Below are 23,614 nucleotides of genomic sequence, written 5' to 3'. Positions count from 1 at the left end.
CGAAAGTACTCAGGCCCTCAGGCAGGGGCATGCTTAGCAGGTTGAAGAACACCACGGAGGCCAGTGTGCATGTGGGGAGTGGCGTGAACACAGGCAAGAGCAGGAGATGAAGTCTGAGAGGTAGAGGGGCCAGACCAGATAGGACCATGTACAACTTGGAATGGGCCTTTCAGTACAAGGAAAAGCCACTAGAGGGTTTAGCAGAGACGTGATACGATCTGACTTCTCCTTTGGAAGGAATCACTGTGGCTGCTGTGTTGGAAACAGACCGTGGGGACCAAGGCAGAAAGCAGGAGTTAGAAGGTTATTATAACAATCAAGACAGGTCATGGTGGCTTGGACCAGGATGATATGTTGGAGATAATGAAATGGTATCAAATTTAGACATATTTTGAAGGTAAAACTAGCAGGATTTGCAGGTGGGTGAGAAGCAGTGTCTGGGAAGACTTTGAGTTTTTTGAGCAATGGAGATATCAGTTCCTGGTGAAACTGAGACATGAGTAGATTTGGTTGAAGGGAGGAGCAAGAGAAGAAAGATCTGAGATTTCTTTTAGAGATGAATTTAAGATGGTTTTAAAGTATTCATTCTTGAAAAATTAGATAGAGTAGGACAGAGTTCAAGGGAAAGGTTGAGGTTGGCATCCTTATTTCAGTCCTTGAGACATGAGATCACCAGAGAAGTGAGTGGACATGGAGCCAAAAGGAGTTCAGGACACAACACTGAAAGCAGCTGACTGTGGTTTAACTGTTCAGATGCTTAGCGTTGTCATCCCCCAACCAAAACGTTAGTTCTCTGAGGCCATCCAACCCAGTCTATATAGTCCTCACGATACACTTTGCCAATGGTGGGTGTTCAATAAATATTTGGTAAATTAGTGAATAGAGACAGTACTTTAGTGGCAAGCCATGTTTGGAGGGATTACCAAGATAAAGAAAAAGCATGGAATGGCCATGTCTGGCACCTTTTCCAGTCCCCATCACTCACTCCTCCCTGTGGGAGAGAGAATGACTCACCTGCTCCATGAATTTGGGAAACAAAACTGAGTCTGGGAGGCTCAGCAGATTCTGGGCTCTAGCTTTTCCCAGAGGATAGGTCTGAAGTTCTAAGTAAGATTGCCATTTGGGCACTAGGAGAGGAAGAGGGGAGTATAAATTATCCCCCTTCAGATCTCAATGTGTTGTTATATGGTCTTTTATGACTGCTTTCTTATACTTGTACTGTTTTCAAGGGTCATCCATATTGCAGCATGCATCAGTCCTCCATTCCCTCTTATGACCAAATATTTTCCATTGTGAGGATATACCACATTTTGATTATAGACATTTGGGTTGTATCCACCTCTGGCTATTATGAATAATGCTGCTATGAACACCCATGGTCAAGCTTTTCTATGGACATATGTTTTCAATTCTTGTGGTTATATACCTGGGAGTGACATTATTCAATGGTACCGGTAGGTTCAACTTTCTGAGGAAATTCCTATTTTTCAAGATGGATGCTCCATTTTTATATTCCAACCAGAGATATATGAAGGTTCTGATTTCTCCACAACACTTGTTATGGACTATAGCCATCCTGCTGGCTGCGAAGTTGTATCTCATTGAAGTACAGATTTTTATTTTTCGGATGGGTCATGTTTGAGACTTTCTGATGTGTCTATGGACCATTTGTATCTCTTTCTTTATTCCTTCCACACAGACTGGCGTAGGTCCCATTCCAATTGTACTGGAGTGTTTCTGTGTTTTCCATGGAAAATAAAGCGGCGGCGAAGACTTGCCGGCACGTGGCCTAGTTAGTTTCGCTTACTCGGGTCGTATTCTGGCGTGGCATTCGGGCATCCCTGAGTCAGATGAGAGACAAACCCCGGGCTCCCGCGCGGCGGCGCAGGCACGTCCCGGAGGGTCAAAGCGCGTCCCCGCCTCGCGCCGCGTCACCGAAGTCCCGCCCGCCCGCCCGAGACCGGCGCGCGGCGCGCGAGGGGCCGGTCCCGCGCCCGCTGGAGGCGGGGGCCCTGGGAGCGCGGAAGCGGCCGGGCCATGGCTCCCTGGGCTGGGGCGGCGCTCTGGATGCTGAACCCCCTTCGCGTGGTGTGGCTCGCGCTGGCCGCCGCTTTCCTGCTGACGCTGCTGCTGCAGCTCGTGCCGCCTCGCCTGCTCCCCAGCTGCGCGCTCTTCCAGGACCTGATCCGCTACGGGAAGACCAAAGCGGGAGCGCCGCCACGCCCGGCCCTCTGCCGGAGCTTTGATGTCCCCAAGAGGTAACGGCGCGCCGGGCCTGAGTCCGGGGGGCCGGGGCGCGATCCCGGGGCGCCCGGCTCGCGCAGCCGGCAGGGGGCAGCAGAGGCGGGCGCGGGGCGGCGCGGCCCAGGCGCGGCCGGCCCCGGCTGGTGCTCCCACGCGGCGCCTTCGCCGGGTCTCCCCGCTGGCGCGCGCGTCCGCTTCGGGGCCCCGGGGGGCGAAACGTCCCCAACGTCCGCCGACGCCGGAGAGCTGAGCCACGTGCACTCTCAGGGGCGCAGGAACGTGAACTGGTGACCGCACGGAGTCCTTCCCTTGGGAGAAATGGCAACGCTTCTGCATTGAGGCCTGGCCACCAAGAGGCAAATGAAAGTCTTCTTTGTCTCCCGATTCCCCCCTTCCCGCTCCCCTGCACTCACTCCAGGGGCTTACAGTCTACTGGGGGTCCCCAGAACTCACCCGAAATGAAGGCAGGCCCGCCCTTTGCGCCTCTGTTTCCATTTTCTCCTCCGCCCTCGACCCTGGTAGCCTGGAGGAAGGGCGAGATGCTGGTCCCCACGCCTGGCGCCACCTGCTTCGGCTGCACCGACCCTCCTAACCCGCACCTGGGCAGGCGCCCCTGGAGACCATTGTCTGTGAGGGTACATGTTAGGCAAGCCCGATCCCGAAGCTCCGTTTGGCTTTTAATAGGTTTCCTAACCAAAATCAATGAAAGATTACAGGGTTAGGACTTCAATAGAATTCTTTCAGAAACTGCAAGAGTTATTATACTTTGATTTTTTTGGTTTGGGGTTTGTTTTTCTTTTTACTTTGAATTCAGGACATAGCTGGTAAGAGTCAGCCAAACATTTCTAGATGGTAGAGATTTAGAAGTTTTTTATATTACATTAAAAATATTGGAGGCCTCAAAACATTATTTTTCATCACTGCAAGGATGCTGTAGTTATTTCCCACTAGATCTTGTTATTTGTTACGTTAGTTGAGAAACACAATTGTTACTATATCAAAGACTTGTCTATTAGTAGTTGTGTTACCTATGTTTCCGTACATTTGGTTTCCTTGGTAACCCCCACGTATTTTATGCTTGTCATAACATTTTGAAAGGGGGCCTAGAGCCTTCATCATACTGCCAACGGAGCCAGTTCATGGAAGAAAAATGTTAAGAACCCCTGCTCTAGACTCTACACTTTCCATGCGTTAAATTTGTCTTGTCTGTAACCATATCCCTGATTCAACGCCTGAGAAATAATAAGGTCCTTGATCAATATCTTTTGAAAGATTTTTTTAAAAAAGGTTTTAGGTTGAATCGGATTATTAGTTAACTTGGGTGCTTGCTCTGAGAGTTACTTTAGATGAGAGAGATTTCTTCTCTTTCATTCATTTTTTTTTAAATATGTATTTTATTGATTTTTTACTGAGAGGAAGGGAGAAGGATAGAGAGTTAGAAACATCGATGAGTGAGAAACATCGATCAGCTGCCTCCTGCACACCCTCTACTGGGGATGTGCCCGAAACCAAGGTACATGCCCTTGACCGGAATCGAACCTGGGACCCTTCAGTCCGCAGGCCGACGCTCTATCCTCTGAGCCAAACCGGTTAGGGCTTTCATTCATTTTTGACTAGTATTTATAGAGAGCTACTATAGGCCAGGAGCTATTCTAGGCCCCTTGGAGCTTTTGTTCTTGTAAGACATACAGTAAATATGTAAACAAATCTTGTAAAACAAGCAAAATAATTTCAGGTGTTAATACTAGTAAGTGCTTCAGAGGAATCCAGCAGGGTTACTTGATCCAGAGCTGGACTGGTGGGGGCGGCAGCGACAAGGAGGGGTGGGGCAGGAGATGAGTTCACTGCTCAACAGAGCCTTACAGGCCTCCAAGGAGATTAGCTTTTATGCGGAGTGTACGGAAAGCTGGAAAGCCGCTTATGGCTTTAGGGTGAGGAAGGGAGCATGGCTTTGTGTGATTCATGTTTGTTTTTTCTTAATCCCTTCACCTTTCTCACCCAGTCCCCTAAACCCCCTCCCCTCTGACAGCTGTCAGTCTATTCTATGTCTCTATGAGTCTGTTTCTATTTTGTTAGTATATTTTGTTCATTAGATTCCACATATGAGTGAAATCATATGGTACTGTGCTTGTCTTTCTCTGACTGGCTTATTTCACTAGCATAATACTCTCCAAGTGTTAGAGAGTGGGAATTTTTGAGCATTCCAGAGAGGCCGTGGACTATGCCCCAGATAGAGATGTCACTGCTGACACCAGGCCAAGCCTTGAGATATGGTCTCATGGCCCCTTCCCAGCACATAGGCCTTCTTTCACAGAACACTGTCAGCTTTCTGGAGAACAGGATGACCCTGTGAATAACATGGTCGTCATTGGCATGATCCTGACGTTGCTTGGGAAAAACTGTTTTGTCTTGGGTTACTTGTTCTGCAAAAACCGGATGTGGTTAATGTGCTTAAAAGCGGTCCTACACAAAGAGTCGCTGCTGCTCTCTGGTCTCCCTGCGTGGAGAATGGCAGAGCAGTCACCAGGTCGTCTGGCCGCCCGGCTAATAAAGGCTCCCTAAATTTTAATTTGGTCTGGGCTCCAGTGGTCGTTTACTCGCATCCGCTCCACAACACAAGTCCATCCATGCTATCGCAAAAGGTTAAGATTTCCTTCTTTTCTACCGCTGGGTAGTAAATATTCCATTGTGTAAATGTACCACAGTTTTTTTATCCACTCATCTACTGATGGAAACTTGGGCTGCTTCCATGTCTTGTTTATTGTAAATAACGCTGCTACGAACATCAGGGTACATATATTCTTTTGAATTAGTGTTTCCAGTTTCTTCAGACATATTCCCAGAAGTGATCTATGTTTTGAAAGGATGACTAGCTGTTGTGTGGGAAAGACTGCATAAGAGGGTATTCGGGGTCCAGTCAAGAGATGGTATATGGATTGGAGTGTCAGCATAAATAGCTCCTGCTTGTCATGTAGGTGGAGATGACATTAAAGCACTTAGCCCAGAGCAGGGCCTTAGCCAGAGGAACATTAGTTTCCTTTCTTAGTCAATCCCTTAACCCCTCTCTGGGCCTGGCCTCAGTGCTGGCAGTCAGCAAATGTGTATTAAGTCAGATCATGTCTCCTAGCCCAAAACCATTCAGTGGCTTCCAACTCACAGGACGAGCCCAAGACCCTTGTCCCCACCACCTCACTGACTTTGTTTCTTGTAGTCTCTCCCCCCTCTCCCCGCTCCCCTCTTCCCGCCCCCGCCCCCGCCCCGTGGCTCCAGTCCAGTTTTATGGGCCTCTCTGCTAGTCCTCTCTCCACCTCAGGGCCTTTGCACTGCCTGTTTGCTCTAGCTGGGAAGCTTTGCCCCCAGATAGCGACATGGTTTATGCTCTCACTTCCTATAATTCTGCTCAAATACCTTTTCAATGAGGTGTGCCCTGCCCGTCCTGTTTAAACGTATATTCTATCATCCTAGCATCCCTTCTTCTCTTCCCGGCTTTAGTCTGTTCAGTAATAATTACCGCCTCCTGACATGCTGTAAAATTTACTTTGTGTGAGAGTATAAGCTCCATAGAGGCAGGAATTGTTGTCTCTTGTTTTCGTTGTTGTATCCCCAGAGCCTAGAGCAGCCCCTGGCTTATAATAAGCACGAAAATATGTGCTAAATCAAAGGAGTGCTTGCTCAGTGTTAAGCCCTGGGTTTACCATACGGATCCATGTTCCCAAGGGCTAGGAAAACAGTGCTTCCGTTAAGCAAAGTGCCAAGGGAGGAAAAAGAGGCTAGAGCTGGGTCTTTTACTAGTAAAAAAGCAAGACATACAACCTTATCAAAAGTAGAACATGTTTTCTCTAGAGGGACATCAGGCAAGCAAAACAAGCACTGGCGTGTACAAAATGCAGGGGTAAGAACAAGAGGCTGCCTGTGCATCGGGAACACCATGGCAGAAGTAGGGCACAGCAAGATGTGGCTTAGCAGCTTACACCAAACATGCTCGAGTGACTTGGTTGGCTTTAGACGAGGTTTGGATGGGTACGTGTAACGCAGGGCCAGGAGAGCGGGCTCAGGCCGGTCGGAACGGCATGAGTAGGAGTACAGCCGTGTGACTTCAGCTCCAGTCAGCAGGGCTGAGTCTGAGCAAACACTGCCGCTCACGGTGTGACTGTGGCTAAGGACCTTAACCTTCCTGAGCCGTAGTTTTCTCATCAGCCACATACACTGTATAGGATTGTTGTGAGGATGAAGTGAAATCATCGTAACGGGTGTCCCCCAGGCTAGACTATTCTCTGCCTGGTTTCCAGAGGGACGTTCTTTGGTTTTGTTTCCTAAACTTAAAGAATCGTGAAATGAGTGAGTGGTGCTCTTTCTTATTACGGTAAAATGTACTCGACATAATACTTTCCGTTTTAATCCCTGTTGAGAGTATGCCTTAGTGGCTTTAAACACATTCACATGTTTGTGCAACCATCACCACTATCAGTTTCCAGAACTTTTCTGTCAGCCAGAGGGATTTTTAAAAACACAAATTACTACTTCAGGTCACTCTACTCAAATTCGCTCACCCCTCCCCCCCCACACACACACTCTTAATGAAAGTCAGGGTCCTTACAAGACCCTGTAGCGTGCGTGCCCTCCCCCTCACCGTCTAGCCCTCTCCACACAGGTGTCCTTCACTGCTCCCCGGGGCCTGGATGGTTGTCATTTCCGCTGCCTAGAAAGTTCTTCCCCCTCAAATTCACAAGGGTTACTCATTCTAGCCAAGTGCCACTTTGAGAGAGGCCATCCCTGACCACCTGTCCAGGATGACCTCCCCTCGGTGCCACAGCCCGGCATTACCCAGATGTCCACAGGCTCATGTGTGGACTGACCACTGAAAGGTAAACTTCAAGGCAGGGACCTGGGCTGATCGCTCCCTGCTGCGTCCCCAGCTCCAGCAACGGTCCCTGGCATGTTTTAAGTGCTCGGTCAGTACTTGTGAAACAATGAAATAGGTAAAGCGGCTCTTCGGGAGCAGATCCCTCACCTTCAGGTGCTGCTGCCATCTGCTCTGCTCCTGCCTCAGACCAGACCTGGCCTCACTTCTAGGAAGTGTGTCTTTTTTCTTTTTTTTTTTTAATTTTTAGAGAGAAAGAGGAAGAGAGATAAAGAGAGGAAAACATCGATGTACTGTTCCACTCATGTATGCATTCGTCGGTTGCTTCTTTTATGTGCCCTGATTAGAGATTGAACCTGCAACCTTGATGTATTAGGACGACGACTAGGAAGTGTGTCTTAAGGAAAACACGGGAAGGCAACCAAAGGCCAGTGGCCTGCAGGGTGGAGGGGGTTGTGAAATTAACACTGATGCATGAACATTTGAAGAAACTAAGCTCATGAGCCTGGAGAAGACCCGAATTAGGAATAGGACGGCTCAGAGAGGGCAGATCCAGTGATATAGAATCTGTAACAGTCGTTGGGAGAATTAAGAGGGTTACTGTGGAATGATCGTATTAGGTCATTGTTCGTCAGACGGGGTCGTGGGCATGGTCTGGGTGCACTGTGAGTTCTGGTGCACAGAATATTCTGGATCATCTGGAAGAGGAGTCCCTGGGTTTATACTTAATCCTCCTGACTCCAGGTCATCTTACTTTGTCACAGTCTAATGAGACAAGAGGGAAGGGGGCTTACTATATACATGAGGCACTGAATACCAGGGAAGGCCAAATGACCTCCAGGCACCTTGCAAAGTCAGAATGATTCTGAATTGGTTTGGATAGAGAAAAATAGTAAGTGGACCGCCAAAGAAACCGTTAGGTCCTTGTGCCATATTAGGTGATTTCATTTCGGCAAACCAGCATCATCTTTCACATCCAATTAACATTGCTAATTGCAATTTTTATTGGTTTTGTGGTTTTATTTGTATTTCATGTGTAACTGTGTTGAGTGCAAAATAAGCGCTGTAGTTATAGGAGAGCTGTAACCCTCAGGAGTTGATACCTAGTTTTATGAGTTAATATTTATCATCTAAGTACTTTAGGTCAGCACAATTTAGAAGACTGAATCGGAAGACCTCTAAGGTTTCTTACAGCCCTGAGCGCCTGTAATTGTGTAAATCTTGTGTAACAGTTGTATGGCTATGGCAGTAACATTGCTCCAGATTTAGAAATCTCACAGATTTGGCTCGCATTTAGCACAGTCCAGGTTCTCTCTGCCAGGGCCTGGGACCCACTGGTTTGGAACTTGAGCCCAATCCAGTTACCCAGAGGTAAGAGAGCTTACTAACTGAACCTCAGTCTAAGCTTAACAGCGTCAATCATATTCTTGTTAACCTCAGGAGGCCTCTTTTTTCCTATGAGTTAACCAGTCCCATCCTTTGAAAGAAGTTTTGAGATCTGAACACCTGTAGGATTCAGGCTCTATTAAAAAGAGTAACTAGGCCGAAACCGGTTTGGCTCAGTGGATAGAGCGTCGGCCTGCGTACTCAAGGGTCCCAGGTTCGATTCTGGTCAAGGGCATGTACCTTGGTTGCGGGCACATCCCCAGTAGGGGGTGTGCAGGAGGCAGCTGATCGATGTTTCTCTCTCATCGATGTTTCTGACTCTCTATCCCTCTCTCTTCCTTTCTGTAAAAAATCAATAAAATATATTTAAAAAAAAAAGAGGAACTAGACTTTGAGGATGGGGGGAAAGAAGAGAAGGACACTAAAAAATAGTCTTACCAATGGACACAGACACTGGGATGGTGGGGGCTTGTTCGGGGTGGGAATGGCTCGGGGGTGGGGGGGCATCAGTGGGGGAAAAGGAGACATGTAAAACTTTAGACAATAACAATAGTCTTTCTGCGTAATAAAGGGGCTCTGTCCTGACAATTGCCTAACTTGTGTTCCCTCTGCAGGTACTTTTCTCACTTCTATGTCATCTCAGTGCTGTGGAACGGCTTCCTGCTTTGGTGCCTTACTCAATGCCTGTTCCTGGGAGCGCCTTTTCCAGACTGGCTGTACACTTTACTCAGAATCCTTGGGGCTGTGCAGTTCCGAGGTAATCACAGCCATTGCATCCTGTTCCTACCTTTCCTGCCTGCGGGAAGCTGTTCTTGGTATTTCACAGCCACTGAGAGCAAAAAGAGTTCTGCCTCCTTCCTACCCATCCCCGTGGGGATCCCCCCCCCCCCCCCCCCAGTCTTTCATTGAGATCTTGGCAGAGCTGAGTGTTAGCTCTTCATCCCTGACTCCACAGCCATTGCTGGCTGCTCTCCCTCTGATACTGTTTGTCCTGTTGGTAAATTTACATAGACGTCTTTAGACTTAGGAGAAAAGCTTTTAGGATTCCCTTGTGCTTGCCTGGAAACATTTATCATTTATACCGTCCAACCAAAACCGTGTCTCGGAACTCCAGAAACGTGCTAGAAAATTACTTTTTGATCACCGGTTACAAATGTTACAGCATACGGCTTTGGTTTCCTGATAAAATTGACTGTACATAGTTATTGGCCAAATGATTACAAAAAACAGACATTAAATTTGCCTCAGATAAAGAACAATTTTAAAATAAAGAGTTGAAGGTGAGAACAAAGTGGCGTCCGTGAATGTCAGGCCGAGGGGGAGGGGCAGGATTGGAAACATGGTTCTGGTGCCGTCTCTGCTCCGCAGCCACGCCACTGGCTCCCCGGGAACAATCCCTTTCTGTGTAACCAGAGGAACTTGTTGTCAGAAGGAAAAGCACATGCAGATCCTATTGGGGAGGGGAGCATACCTCACTGAATCCCGCTCCACACATTCAAACTCATCTCCTTGTTTTGTTTTGTTTTTCTGGTGGTATTTTTAAAACATATTTTTATTGATTTCAGAGAGGAAGGGAGAGGGAGAGAGAGAGATAGAAACATCAATGATGATAGAGAATCATTGATCGGCTGCCTCCTACACACCCCCAACTGGGGATCGAGCCCTCAACTTGGACACGTGCTCTGACCAGGAATCAAACCGTGACCTCCTGGTTCATAGGTTGACACTCAACCACTGAGCCACACCGGCTGGGTTTATGTCATTTTTAAAACCAGCATTTCTTCTGACTTCTTTTGGGGTAGAGGAGTGAAAGGCAGGTGGGAAGATAGATCTCAGGGACGACGGTCTCCTAAAAGTATAATTTCTTTTTTTTTTTTTAATATGGAAAGGAATGCGTAATGCTTCCTGTCTCAGTTCCTGTCCTCCTTTCTGCCTCTGCGGGTGCCTGGGTCTCTTGTCTCCCCGAGCCCCAGGGATCCCACCAGGTGGGGTTGCTCAGAGGTCACCCAGGAACTCTTCCTATCTTCATTACTATTAGTGCCTGGGACCCGAGACCCGCAGACCCTGTTTCTGAGCATAGGCCGGTGCCATCTCAAAGGCTTTCACAGGATGAAGCTGAGTCAAGAGACCTGAGTTTGCCCAGCTCTGTCACTAGCTTACTGTGTAACCGTGAGCCAAATATTTTGACTTCATATGGCCCACTTCCCCACTGCTAAAAAAAAAAAAAAAGAAGGGAAGTGTTAGCCTGGATGATTTCTAGGCCCTTTCCTAGCTCTACTTTTGTGTAACACTATGTGTAACCGTAGGAAAATATAATACTGGATTAACTCTGCAAAGAGAAATGCTGAATGTGTTGCTCTCTGAATTGTAGGGGGTGAGCTGGCGCTGTCTGCATTCTTAGTGCTAGTGTTTCTGTGGCTACACAGCTTGCGGAGACTCTTCGAGTGCCTCTATGTCAGTGTCTTTTCCAATGCTGTGATGCACATCGTGCAGTACTGCTTTGGACTCGTCTACTACGTCCTCGTCGGCCTAACTGTGCTGAGCCAAGTGCCGATGGACGGCAGGAACGGTGAGTGGTCCCTGGGCACTGTCACCTGAGTCACCGGGGGCCTGAGGTTCTCTTCAGGCACCATGGAGGTTTGAGGGCAGGAGACCTGCCCCATCCACAAGGTCTTCAGTAAAGACGGTGAAGGGCAACATCTTCAGGAGGGTCAGAAGAAATGGGACGTGAGGCAGTGAACTCAGGTGGAGTAAGTCTGGGGAGAGAGGAGGAGAGTGGTCCAGAGAGGAAGAGGGAGCAGGACCACCCACAAACAGGAGAAAGGGTCAGCAAAGACAGTTGCTTCCCCAGAGCCTCCGCCTCCCTGTTTGTGTGGGAAGGTAAGGGGTGAGGCTGGGGAAGGGGAAGTTGTGGCGTGGCGCAGGATTTAACCATAGAAAACCAGAGGAGGAGCGGGTGGCCTGACTCAGGGTGGATAGTGGTGATGTGAAGAGGGAGCAGGGAGCCATTTTTTTTGCCGTTGAGGTCTTGGGACTGTGCCATCACGCACAGCTTTTCTGTAAGCGAGGCCGCCGTGGGACAAGGACAGAAGAGTGCTGTGGTAAATCACAACTGCGTCTTAACAAGTCTGACCTCTTACTAACCAGGAAGAGGGAACCAAAACCATGACTTTTGTTTATGAGGAGGAAATGAAGCGGGTTTTATTTTGTGGGGAGGAGGTGAATATCTAACATATATGACTGTCATTTTTGTGAAAACAATACATGCTTACTATAAAGAATCAAGTTATTTGTGGTAACTGAAATGAATTTTTACTGAGGTTAAACTTCACCTTGCAGCCCAGGCACTGTAGGGTAGATCGCTCATGACTCTTGTCTCTCCGTCCAAGGCTTCATACCTTCATCCTCGTAAACTGAGACCAAGATCGAGACGTTTCCGATCCTCAGGGAGGGAGCTTTCTCCTCAGGTTTGATTTCAGTATCAGCGTGCCCCTCTCTCTTGCTGGAGTACAAGTCAAGGCCTCTATGGCTTGAGGAATGGTTTTCAAGTACATCTTATTGATGCTAGTTCTCAATTCATGAATTATTTATTGGCTTCAGCTCCTCAGCTAGCGTCTCTCCATCTAAGTCCTCTGAACGGAAGTATGTTCTTCCTCCCTGAGCTTTCTGTCGTGGGTATTCTTGTGCAGCCCGGTATCAAGGCTTGAGCTGTCATTCCTGGTGTACAGTATGGGTTTTCCACCCCAAGGAACTTGCCTGAGGACTTTGGTAACTCACCAGCCCTCAGTCTCTTAGTTCCCATTGGCAGCACCTATCTCTTCTGGAGTTTTCTCTGCTGGCTGGGCCCCACCTTCTGCCCTCCTGTGTAACTGGTGAAGAAAAGGCAGCCTGGCACCCACAAAAAGCTTTCCTGATACTCCCTTCTGCAGCAGTGTTTTGTTTCATCTATTGTCCTTCATATGGGACAATATGGGGAGAACCGATTTCAGGAATTCATTGAGAGAGAATACACTGGGGCATTTGCCAGCTGCGGGGTCCAATAGAAATGGGCTTGGGGTTAGATGGACCTGAATCTGAACCTGGCTTATTTAACTTCTCTTAGACTCGAAGCTTCATCTGTAATCAGGGATATTTACAGATTTCAGAGGGTTGGTGTGAAAGTGAAAAGAAAGAACATCTAAACTACCCAGATCTTCACACCTCCTTGTCTTCAAGTCTAGAGAATCTCCCCCAGTCACTCTCCCATCACACAGCTCTATTTTCCTTTCTTCAGAGTACCATCTCTACCTGAAATTACCTGGGCTATTGATTTGTTTACTCGATTCTAGAGGCAGCTGCCACTGGAATGTGAATTTATGAGGACTGGGATCTTGCCTGATGTATTCACTGTTTTATGCCTCACATCTACAACAGATCCAGGCTCAATCAACACTCAATAAGTAACTAATAAATAAACAAACGAATGATTAAATACTACACAGATAAGATGCTCAGTAAATATGAGCCTTCTACCTGCTTCCCCTTACCTGCATGATAATTCCAGCTTACTCTTACAAATCTCTTTTCCCTCACAGGCAGTTTCTCTGCATTTAGAATAGGTGACTGGATAGTGATGTGAATTCCCAGACACTTGCTTCAACGTTTAATTCTGTAGTGACTTGTTCTTAAAGCCCTTTTGATTAAAAACTGAATTTTTCAAATTTTGCTTACTTTTTACTTATAAAAAAATAACTTTTTAGTTATATGGCTAAACCTAGTGAATATTAAAAGACTCTAAGTAGATTGTGTATATAGAGCAAGGTTTAAAAAGAAATCAGCTCTAACCGGTTTGGCTCAGTGGTTAGAGCGTCAGCCTGCGGACTCAAGGGTCCCAGGTTTGATTCCGGTCAAGGGCATGTACCTTGGTTGCAGGCACATACTCAGTAGGGGGTGTGCAGGAGGCAGCTGATCGATGTTTCTCTCTCGTCGATGTTTCTAACTCTTTATCCCTCTCCCTTCCTCCCTGTAAAAAAATCAATAAAACATATTTTTAAAAAAGAAATCAACACAGGTAGACTTTGGTGGGCTTTCATTAGTCATTAGCTGTCATCTCTGAGTCCTACTTCCAGGTACCCACATGGAATAGCATGATCCTTGCTTCTCTTCCAGGTACCCACATGGAATAGCATGATCCTTGCTTCTCTTCCAGGTACCCACATGGAATAGCACGATCCTTGCTTCTCTTACCTGAATCAGCTTTGTAGGGGCTCCCTCTTGGCTCCAGAGCCTCAGGCGGGTTGGTCCCTGTTACCGATGGACAACTTTGTTTCTTGAGCCAGGTCCCTGACTAGCCCGACTGCTTCCTGCTGATCGTAGGGAAGTCCTTAATTTGTTGTTCTGCTGTCAGTACTTAAAGAGATCTACATTCTTCTCTTCTTCCACATAGCTGGAGAAGAAAGAAGAAGATAATGCTTGGAGTATTTCTTTTCCTAAAATGAAATCTCTCTGACTAGGTTCTGTCTAATCAGAAAGGGATGCTGTTTTGTTTTCCATCTTGGAGTTGACTTTTCTCCTCTTTGTGAGAAGCCCCCACCCTTAGCCTTCACTTGCAGTCGTTTTCTTGATTGACTGGAGCCCATCAAGTCAGCATTCTGCCTTCAGGATCTCCCTAAGGGCTTGGGATAGTAGCTAAGGGCTTGGGATAGTAGCTCCGGGAGAGGTTTCAGAAAGTGTCTTTCTGACAGTAGAATATAAGAAAGAAGGCATAAATCCAGGCTTAGAAATTAGCAGGGTTGTCTCACCACACGAGAATACATCACAAGAGTAGGAGATAGAGCTGAACTCTGTGCTTAAAGCATTTGAAGAAGGAACAAGAGAATGTATTGTTACAGAATTTCCTGCCAGGTGCCACTGAAGCTGCCCCTGGCTGAGGAACAAGTCTGCTTTGGTGTTCTTCCTCCTGTACTTGGGAAATTCGATCAGCATAATTTTATAGCCATGAGAAACAGAATAAGTGGATGAGTGTGTTCTGCTGACGGTGTGATTTTTCAATTCCCCGAGCCTGTGAAATTTTGCAGCGCTGGCTAATAACACAGTTCTTATTTCTGCAGTCTATGTGGTCGGGAAAAATCTCTTGATGCAAACTCGGTGGTTCCATATCCTCGGTATGATGATGTTCATCTGGTCATCGGTCCATCAGTATAAGTGCCACGTCATTCTCGGCAATCTCAGGAAAAATAAAGCCGGTAAGACATCTTTTCCAGCCACTGCATGTGGATTTTAACACTCAGAAGTTAATTGTCCATGTACTTTCATCCTTTTCCTTCCTGCCCTAATTAGGTGACTAATGGATCAAATATTCATTTTTTTGGTAAGACACCTCTCTGGGTCTTGATCTTCCCATCTGTGAAATGAGAGCATTAGACTGAGAGCTCTCTCTCTGGCCCCACTAGTCCTGGTATTTATGATTCTACTAGAGGGCTGGTGCACGAAATTCGTGCATGGCGGAAGAGGGAGGGATGTCCCTCAGCCCGGCCTGCACCCTCTCGCAATCCTGGACCACTGCCTCCTAACTGCTCGCCTGTCTGCCTGCCTCATCGCCCCTAACCACTCTGCCTTCCTGCCTCATTGCCCCTAACCCCTCTGCCTGATCGCTCCTAACCACTCGCCTGCCTGCGTGATCATCCCTAACCACCTCTGCCTGTCTGCCTCGTCGCCCTTAACCACTCACCTGTCTGCCTGATCGCTCCTAACTACTCTGCCTGCCTGCCTGATCGCCCCTAATCACTCTGCCTGCCTGCCTGATCACCCGTAACCCCTCTGCCTGCCTGCCTGATCACCCCTAACCATTCTGCCTGCCTGCCTGCCTGGTCACCCCTAACCTCCTCTGCCTTGGAGCCCACTGTGGTGGCTTCATCCAGAAGGACGTCCAGATGGTCATTTGGCTGTCTGGTCTAATTAACATATTATGCTTTTATTATTATAGATTCTGTGCCCACAATTTGGGGCCTGCACTGCATATATGTGTCTGACCAGTATGTGAGCACTAGTTTGACCATGATTGAGTTAGTATCATTCCAGTCAAAAAACTTGACTTTTTTATTAGCTTGTGTTGACTTATCACAGGTACAGTTTTTATTAGGCTTTTTGAAATATTAAAAATGGAATAGTATTATTCAGTGTTTACTGAGTGCTTATTTTGTGCTGGACCCTACTTGGAGTGTTTTACATATAGCTTCACATATGCTCACTTGAGGTGGGTACAGTCTTATCTTCATTTTACAGATGAGGAAACTGAGACACAGAGAGGTTAAGCAACTTATCTAAAGTCCCCCTGGCCATCACCTTGGGATTCCATAACATAACTTGGTGGCTGGTGGTAACATAGCCAGTAGCTGTAGAGCCAGGGTTTGGACTTGTGCAGTCTCACTCTGGAGTCTGAGCCCTTTTTTTTTTTTAATGTTTATGTCATTACAGTGAAACCAAATTTTAAGAGACACTGCATGCATTACTTTGGATATCATTAGTTAATTATAAAAGAGATACAGAAGTTATTTACGTGATGAAATATTTCAGAACGTCGGTGAAATGGGCAGCTTCACATGATACCATTTCAAGTGATTTATTTCAGGCTATGTACTTTCCAAGAATGTCACCATCTCTAAATAAGAAATAATCCTTGTTGTTTAGAACTACCGTGGTGCCTCCCCATTCTGGAAGAACTTTATCTCCAACTTTGACACAAACTGGTCGAATCTCTCCACCCTTTCTTTTGGAGCCTGATCCAATAGCCACTGCTGTTGCTTGCATTGCTTTTCCTTGAGATTTTTCTGGAAGCATAATGCCTCCTTTGGTTACAGTTTCTGCAGCACTCCTTTCAACTAATACTGGGTCAGAGCCGGGAAGAAACTCTCTGAATGCCTGGCCCGCCATGACTCCTGCTGCAGCAGTTCATACTCTGTGCAGGGCCCCAAGGAGACACCTACAGTCCGGCCCGCTGGACACTGAACTTGGGTAAAGGCTGCCCAGGTGCAGGCATGCGCCCCCACCACCAACTCCTCCCCGTGAGAGGAAGTCGGCGGCCACAGCTTCGGAGGGCTCTGCACAGGCTACTGACATGACGACTGGCAGGCAGAAGAGAAGAGGATCTTCCTCTAGGCTTTTTGGAGTCTGAGCTCTTAATTTCCAGCTTGGGGGGTTGTTGGCCTAACAGGTTCTCCTGTGCTTATTTACAGTTGATAGTGTGACCAGAGCATGTGGCTTTAATACATAGTAGATTGACAATGTAAGTGTGACAGGAGGGGGGTTTGCACGCAGGTCTGTCATACTCTTTTCTAATAGGAGTTTTTGTAAATGATTTGGGGGGGGGGGGCGGGTGATATGGTAAAACTTACTTTTCACGGCTTCAGACATTCAAGAAGTTTTCTTTTTTCATTTCAGGAGTGATCATTCACTGTAACCACCGGATCCCCTTTGGAGACTGGTTTGAATATGTTTCTTCCCCTAACTACTTAGCAGAGCTGATGATCTACATCTCCATGGCCGTCACCTTGGGATTCCATAACATAACTTGGTGGCTGGTGGTAACATATGTCTTCTTCAGCCAGGCTCTGGCTGCTTTCCTCAGCCACAAGTTTTACAAAAGCAAATTTGCCTCCTACCCGAAGCACAGGAAAGCTTTCCTTCCATTTCTGTTTTGAGTTAACGTCAGTCATGAAGAATGCAGGCCAGGTGACTGGTTCAATTCCTAAGGACAAGGACGTCTAGAGACCAAAGTGCAGTTTCGGCAGAACTGTTAGAAACTCTGTTTTTATACCCAGAGTCTTCACCGAATGAGCAAAGCAATATCCGTCAAGAAAATGAAACTTCAAAGAACTGCTTCTGGCAGACCCGGGTGTGCTGAGATGCTTTATAAAACCAACCAACTGCTAAAAACTGGATGAGGCTGCTTCAAAGCAAACTAACCCAGAATGTGCACACAGCTCCAAATATGCACCTACATCCGCAGAGAAAGAGATGAGGTCATCTGTGGCTTTGTCAGGGACAAATTAACTGGACATCATAATAAGTAATACAGTAAGTGCTCCGTGACTCCTGGTGGCATCTTAATAAAAGCGGAATAGCTTTTGAAAATAACAACAATGTACAATTCCACACCAAAAGATTCCAGGAACAATGAGTCCATTGTAGTTAATTTATACTTTCACATATTACCACAGAGATTTCCAGTATGGAATCATCACTAGTCATTTCCACTCCTCTCCTCCTCAAATCATAGCCCAACAGAAAGTCTGAAACCTCTCTTATTGAATACTTTTTGACATCCCTTTCAGGAGAATACCTTAAAAATGAAAGCATCTGAAAATAAAGTATTTTTGTATTCATGCATCAGAAGCCTTGAATGAAATTGAGTTACACTTCGGATTAGATAGTGCTGTAGCCTCATTCATATGTAGTTATTCAAATTGGATTAATGTCTGCCTGCGTTTATTTTAGCTAATAGAATGAATCTGAAGCTATTGAGGATTAAAGTTGACACTTAAAATAGCTTATGTTAAAATACCCACGGTTAAATCAAAGGGAAATAAATGCATTATGTGAAAGAAAAACAAACCTGAAAAATAATGCTGAGTGATGCAGCAAAATTTCACATTCATGCAACATAAGATGTACTGGCTTATTGACTGAGGTATTAACTTTATTCCTATTATGTAGATGTAATATTTCGGTCTACGCGGTACTAAAATTTTGCACTAATATACTAGTATACCTTGCTATGGAAGAAAGAACCTAATTAGGAATCAGGCACATTCCTAACATAGTCTACATATTTCCTCCCCTTACTTACCCCTCAAGTAGAAGACCAAAACTGTTAAACTGAGATTCTTTTGACTAAATTTTAACATATGCATGTCAAAGCATATTCTAAAGTTCTTACAATAATTCTGCTGTATATTTTTCCTCCCATCATTCAAATACCACTTCAATTAGTTGCTCAGTCTATTCGAATAAATGACATATTCATTTATTACTTAGATTTGCCATCTTCAGGACCAGGACTCAGGAACCAAACGTTCTACATTGGAAATGTAAAGCATGTTGTAGTTTGGCCTTAACGTCCACACCAATGGCATGGATAATTTTTAACAGCAAATGACTTGGGAGGAAATGTATTTTGATTTAGCATGCCATATTACACTAGGTCAGACTAGAATTTGGCCAAGGATCTGGAATTTCTCTGTACTTTTAACTAAAGTAATGAGCATCCCTGTGAAGAACCATTCTCGGGGCCTTGACTAAGTGTCCCCAGTCCCTGCCATCCTTGCTGTCCCTTGTACCCCCTTCCATGCCCCTTACTTTGCTTTTCCCTTTCTTGCTCAAACATTGCATTTCTGTGTGAAGACAAAAGAGGAAGTCATAATGTCCTCAGAGGGGTTCAAAACAAGCGTGGTCTTTGACAAAAGCTTAGCCACGGAGAATGATTGAGAATAGTGTGGCACTTGCAAGATCACAATCAGCACTGCTTTTTGTGTCAGTGAAAATTGTCCCTGTGCCTAAAGGGAGAGCACCAGAGAGCAGCAAATTCATCACACAGAGAATCCAGAAATCACTTGGGGGTGGGGACTCTTGATTTTCCTGCAAGCTTAGTTGAACAACCTCATTTCATTCTTTACTACGATTAAATTAGGGGGAAATGATACTGAACTACCTCATAACAGCATTCCCTGGGTTAACTACTGCCTATAAAAAGTGTGCAGAAAATAGCCTTTGTTAAGTCTCCAAGTTGTAGCTCATCCCCTATGCTAACACTTGCTTTCAGCAAGCAGGGATGATTTTATATCCACAAGACTGTTCTGTATTACTAGAGGCCCGGTACACGAAATTCGTGTGGGAGGTGGGGGGGTTGTTCCTCAGCCCAGCCTGCACCCTCTCCAATCTGGGATCCCTCTCACAATCCGGGACTGCTGGCTCCTAACCACTCACCTGCCTGCCTGCCTGGTCACTCCTAACCACTCCCCTCCCGGCCTGATTGACGCCTAACGGCTCCCCTGCCAGCCCGATTGCCCCCAACTGCCCTCCCCTGCTGGCCTATTCACCCCCCAAATGCCCTCCCATGCCAGCCTGATCACCCACAACTGCCCTCTCATTCCAGCCTGATCACCCACAACTGCCCTCCCATGCCAGCCTGATCACCCACAACTGCCCTCCCATGCCAGCCTGATCACCCACAACTGCCCTCCCCTGCCGGCCATCTTGTGGTGGCCATCTTCTGATGACGTCACGCAACGCCATCTAGGCTTTTATTATATAGGATGTAGGTGTTTTTTTTTTCAATTTATCTTTAATTATTGAAAATGTTACAGATGTCCCCTTTTTTCTCCATTGACCATCTCCCACCAGGCCTTCACCACACTGTTGTAAGTGTTCATGAGTTATGCATATATGCTTATAAGTTATTTGGTTAATCTCTCCCCATCCCCACCCTCGTATTATGTTTATAATTCAATGAGTGGTTATTGCTAGAATTCACCAAAGATAAAAGAGCTTTTGCAGAGCTTTAGCCAATTTTCTCAATGGTAAAGCGGCAGCCTGTGGACCGAGTTCAATTCCTGGTCAAGGGCATATTCCCCGGGTGCATGCAGGAGGCAACCAATCAATGTGTCTCTGTCACATCCATGTTTCTCTCTCTCTTCCCCTTCGCCCTCCCTTCCACTCTCTCTAGAAATCATTGGAGGAATATCCTCAGGTAAGGATTAAAAAGAAAAAAAAAAGAGCCTTTGCAGATATTTTATATGAAGCTTAATAGGTAGTCTAAAAATACTATAAACATTTGCATAATTAAAGTACCTGAAAACTCAAGAACCATTGATGAGTAATATAGCTCTAAATGAACTAATATGTTAAAGAATACCTTCAAATAGTAAAGGAGCTAGTAGACATTTTTTATACCTCTGTAAACAATTTCTGCCCAGTCTTTCACGTTACTTTTTGTACATTTCATGTCTCAGCTCTGGATTTTGTTTTGTGGTTGCCATTGCATATGTGTAAATGTCTCACACACACAAATAGTCCTTTCTCTTCTGATTGTCTTTTATCTTCATTCAACTGTACCTGTCCAGTCTTTTACTGCCTCCTCTTTTATGATTTTGTTAACATAAATTCTCTTTTTTATATTGTACATTCGCAACCAAATGGCAGTAGTTATTTTTTTAATATTTTTATTGATTCTTTTTTAGAGAGAGAGGAAGGGAGGGTGAGAGAGAGAAAATCGTTGATATGAGAGCAAAACATCCATTGGCTGCCTCCTACATACCTCCTACCTGCATATCTCCTACCTGCATACCTCCTACCAGGGATCCAGCCCGCAACTGTGTCATGTGCCCTGATAAAGAATTGAACAGACGACACCCAACCAACTGAGCAACACTGGCCAGGACTATAATTATAGTTATTTTTAATACATTTCCCCACCTTTAACCTTTATAACTGTTTAAAACCTTCTGAAGTAGAGTTGCAATTTCCTGCTTCTGTCAGTCATGGTACTCAAAGTTTTATATACTTTTTGTTTCTGGTAGATCAGCTCCTTTCAATATTTCTTATAGTGCAGGTCTTATGGTGGTAAGTTTTCTCAGCTTTTGTTTGTCTGGGAAAGCCTTTATTTCTCCATATCTAAAGGGTAACTTTGCTGGATATATTACCCATGGATGATGGCTCCTCTCCTATAAGAGTTTGAATATTTTCTTCCACTCTCTCTTGGCTTGTGATGTTTATATTGAAAAAATCTGATGAGAATCTAATAGGGCTTCCTTTGTAGGTTACAATCCCCACCCCCAACCCTCAGCTGCCTTGAGAATTCTTTGTCATTAATTTTTGACAGTTCGAATAAAATGTGTCTTGGGGAAAGTCTTTTTGTGTTGAAATTAGATGTCCAGTTAGCTTCCTCTGTCTTTCCATGGGTGTGGGAAGTTCTCATAGGTTCCCTGTTCCCTTCCTCTCTCTTCTTCTTCTGATATACCCTTATCCTTATGTTGCTGATTTTAATGGAGTCAGAGAGCTCTGGTAGAAGTCTTTCCTTTATTTTTCTTAACTCACTTCTTATTTTTTGCTTAACTCTCTTCTTCCTCTAGGTTTTGTTCTTAGAGCTCACTAATTCCTTCTCACATCTAGTCTGCTCTATTTCCAGTGCTCTCTAATGCATTTCTCATTTCATTTAATGAATTCTTAAACTCCAGGATTTAATTATTTTTTACATTTTCAGTCTCTTGGTAAAGTAATCCTTTTTGTTCATTAACTGAATTTCTGAGCTATTTGAGCTGCCCATCTGAGTTCTCTTATATCTCATTGAGCCTCTCCATAACTACAATTTTGAATTCTCTGTCATCTAAATCACAATATTCCAGGACTTTGGTTGCTGGAGACTTTTGCTTTTCTTCCTGTGCTCCCAAATGACCTTGGTTGTTCATGGTATCTGATGACTTGTTTCTCTGCCTGCACATTTGAGTTAATGATTTTTTTTTTCTTGTTTACTGTTTTGCTCTCAACAATGCAGCAACTTGATAGGTAGGGCACTTTCTTTTGTTTTCCAGTAGATGGTGTTATAGTGCAAGTTTTTGTTTTTTTCTTGGTTGTACTATTTGTGCCTGGAATCACAATGGATCTCTGCGTGGAACAGCTCATATCATGGTCCTCAAGTTCCATCTGAGCAAGCAAGTAAGGGTGTGCAAGACACATGACACAGTCTCTCCGTAACCTAATCTTGGAAGTGACATCTCATCCTTTGGCCATATTCTGTTTGTTATAAGGGAGTCAGTATGTTCAACCCATTAAAGCAAACTTTAGAGTTCAGGATTTTCATGCAATTCAGGATTACAGCAATTGGTATGGGACACAAAATAGGAATGGATATTCTTTCTTCTCTCCCAAATTCCAGAATCTACAATGCTGAAAGTAAAATTTGTTAGGAGATGAGTGTGTTCCATGAAATCAAACTCAAAAACTTAGAGATGGGAGAGACATTTTTTATCTTTTATAAATCTCCCTATTTCATTGTTCAATGGTTTTGTTTTTCCATTCCAGAATTCAAAAATGTATAGAATAAGTCCTATCCATAATGATTTTATATGCTTTACTATTTTCCCTTCTCAGAGCAGTTTTCCAGGTTGTCAATTTGTTAAATTGTGTTGTTCTTATTGTTGTTTTATATAAGAAGGACATAGGCTCTTAACTCAGATGAATGTTATTTGCATTTCCTGGATTGCATTCTCTGGAATGTCTATCAGGGTGTGGCAATTTAGTTGCAGAAGAGTGTGATACTATGAGGGTGTGTTGGAATGAATAAGTAAGATCTGAGTATGCCATTTTTTGGCATGCCTACTAATAATTTTTATTTATTCATAGGGTGTAGACTTCTCATCAAGATCAAAAGGCATTTTAGATATGGGTAGACCCTAAAACTGGCTAGTAGAGTTCACAAAGGGCATGGCTACCTACAGACTGAGCACTCACTGCAACTTGCCTTGCAATATCCAGGCCTACCTTTCATTTTCATGACTTGACAAGGACTGTGTCCTTTACCATAAAATTCAAACTTGTATATAGTAAGAATCAAGAAAGACCCCAAAGGAAAGTACTTAATGGCAACATAGCACCCTGATTTGCCTACTAAAGGAGACAGCTTTTAAGAAAATGTTATAGGCACTGTTATAAACCTTGATCCTTCCCTCATAATCTCTCACTTTCATACTGTATATTCTGATTAGATTTCCTAGTCAGCAGTCTTTCATAGTTTGGTCTTAGACAATATTTATAAAATTACCTTTGCAAACTCTTGGTGAAGAATAATGCCATCTCAATCTTAGATCTGGGAAAGAATTAAGTCCTCTTGGGAAACAAAGAGGGGGGGATGGAAATCAATCATGAGATTCTCTGTACATACAGGAAAGATTCCTACCGAACTCAGGAAGTTTACATACATGCACTCTTGTGGAGTGTACAGGAAATACAATGCTTACTCATGATGTTCCTCCCCCTGGTTCAGATGCTCAGATCAGATTTTTTTTTTTTTTTTGCACTGACTGAATCAGTTCAGTGCCTTATATTAGAAGAGCACCTACCTATTTCCAGCTGTGTACATGTTACTCCGCT

The 23,614-nt window shown here is 45.0% G+C and overlaps 2 protein-coding genes across 2 annotated transcripts; one reads left to right on the top strand and one right to left on the bottom strand.

The window, feature by feature from the left end:
• The first annotated feature begins 1,954 nt into the window (after positions 1-1,954).
• Positions 1,955-17,857, top strand: SRD5A3 (steroid 5 alpha-reductase 3). The gene is made up of 5 exons (XM_054728960.1): positions 1,955-2,258; positions 9,106-9,248; positions 10,863-11,060; positions 14,581-14,715; positions 16,910-17,857. Exons 1-5 carry the CDS (start codon positions 2,038-2,040, stop codon positions 17,167-17,169), a joined length of 957 nt encoding a protein of 318 aa, XP_054584935.1. The 5' UTR covers positions 1,955-2,037; the 3' UTR covers positions 17,170-17,857.
• On the bottom strand, positions 16,097-16,422 carry LOC103284998 (10 kDa heat shock protein, mitochondrial-like). The gene has a single exon (XM_054724529.1). It carries the CDS (start codon positions 16,400-16,402, stop codon positions 16,097-16,099), a length of 306 nt encoding a protein of 101 aa, XP_054580504.1. The 5' UTR covers positions 16,403-16,422.
• Positions 17,858-23,614: the final 5,757 nt, after the last annotated feature.

This window comes from Eptesicus fuscus, chromosome 2 (genome assembly GCF_027574615.1).
Source record: "Eptesicus fuscus isolate TK198812 chromosome 2, DD_ASM_mEF_20220401, whole genome shotgun sequence".
Lineage (NCBI taxonomy): Eukaryota > Metazoa > Chordata > Mammalia > Chiroptera > Vespertilionidae > Eptesicus > Eptesicus fuscus.
The sequence above is the reverse complement of the archived record's forward strand: the minus strand, read 5'-3'. Positions and strand labels throughout refer to the sequence as shown.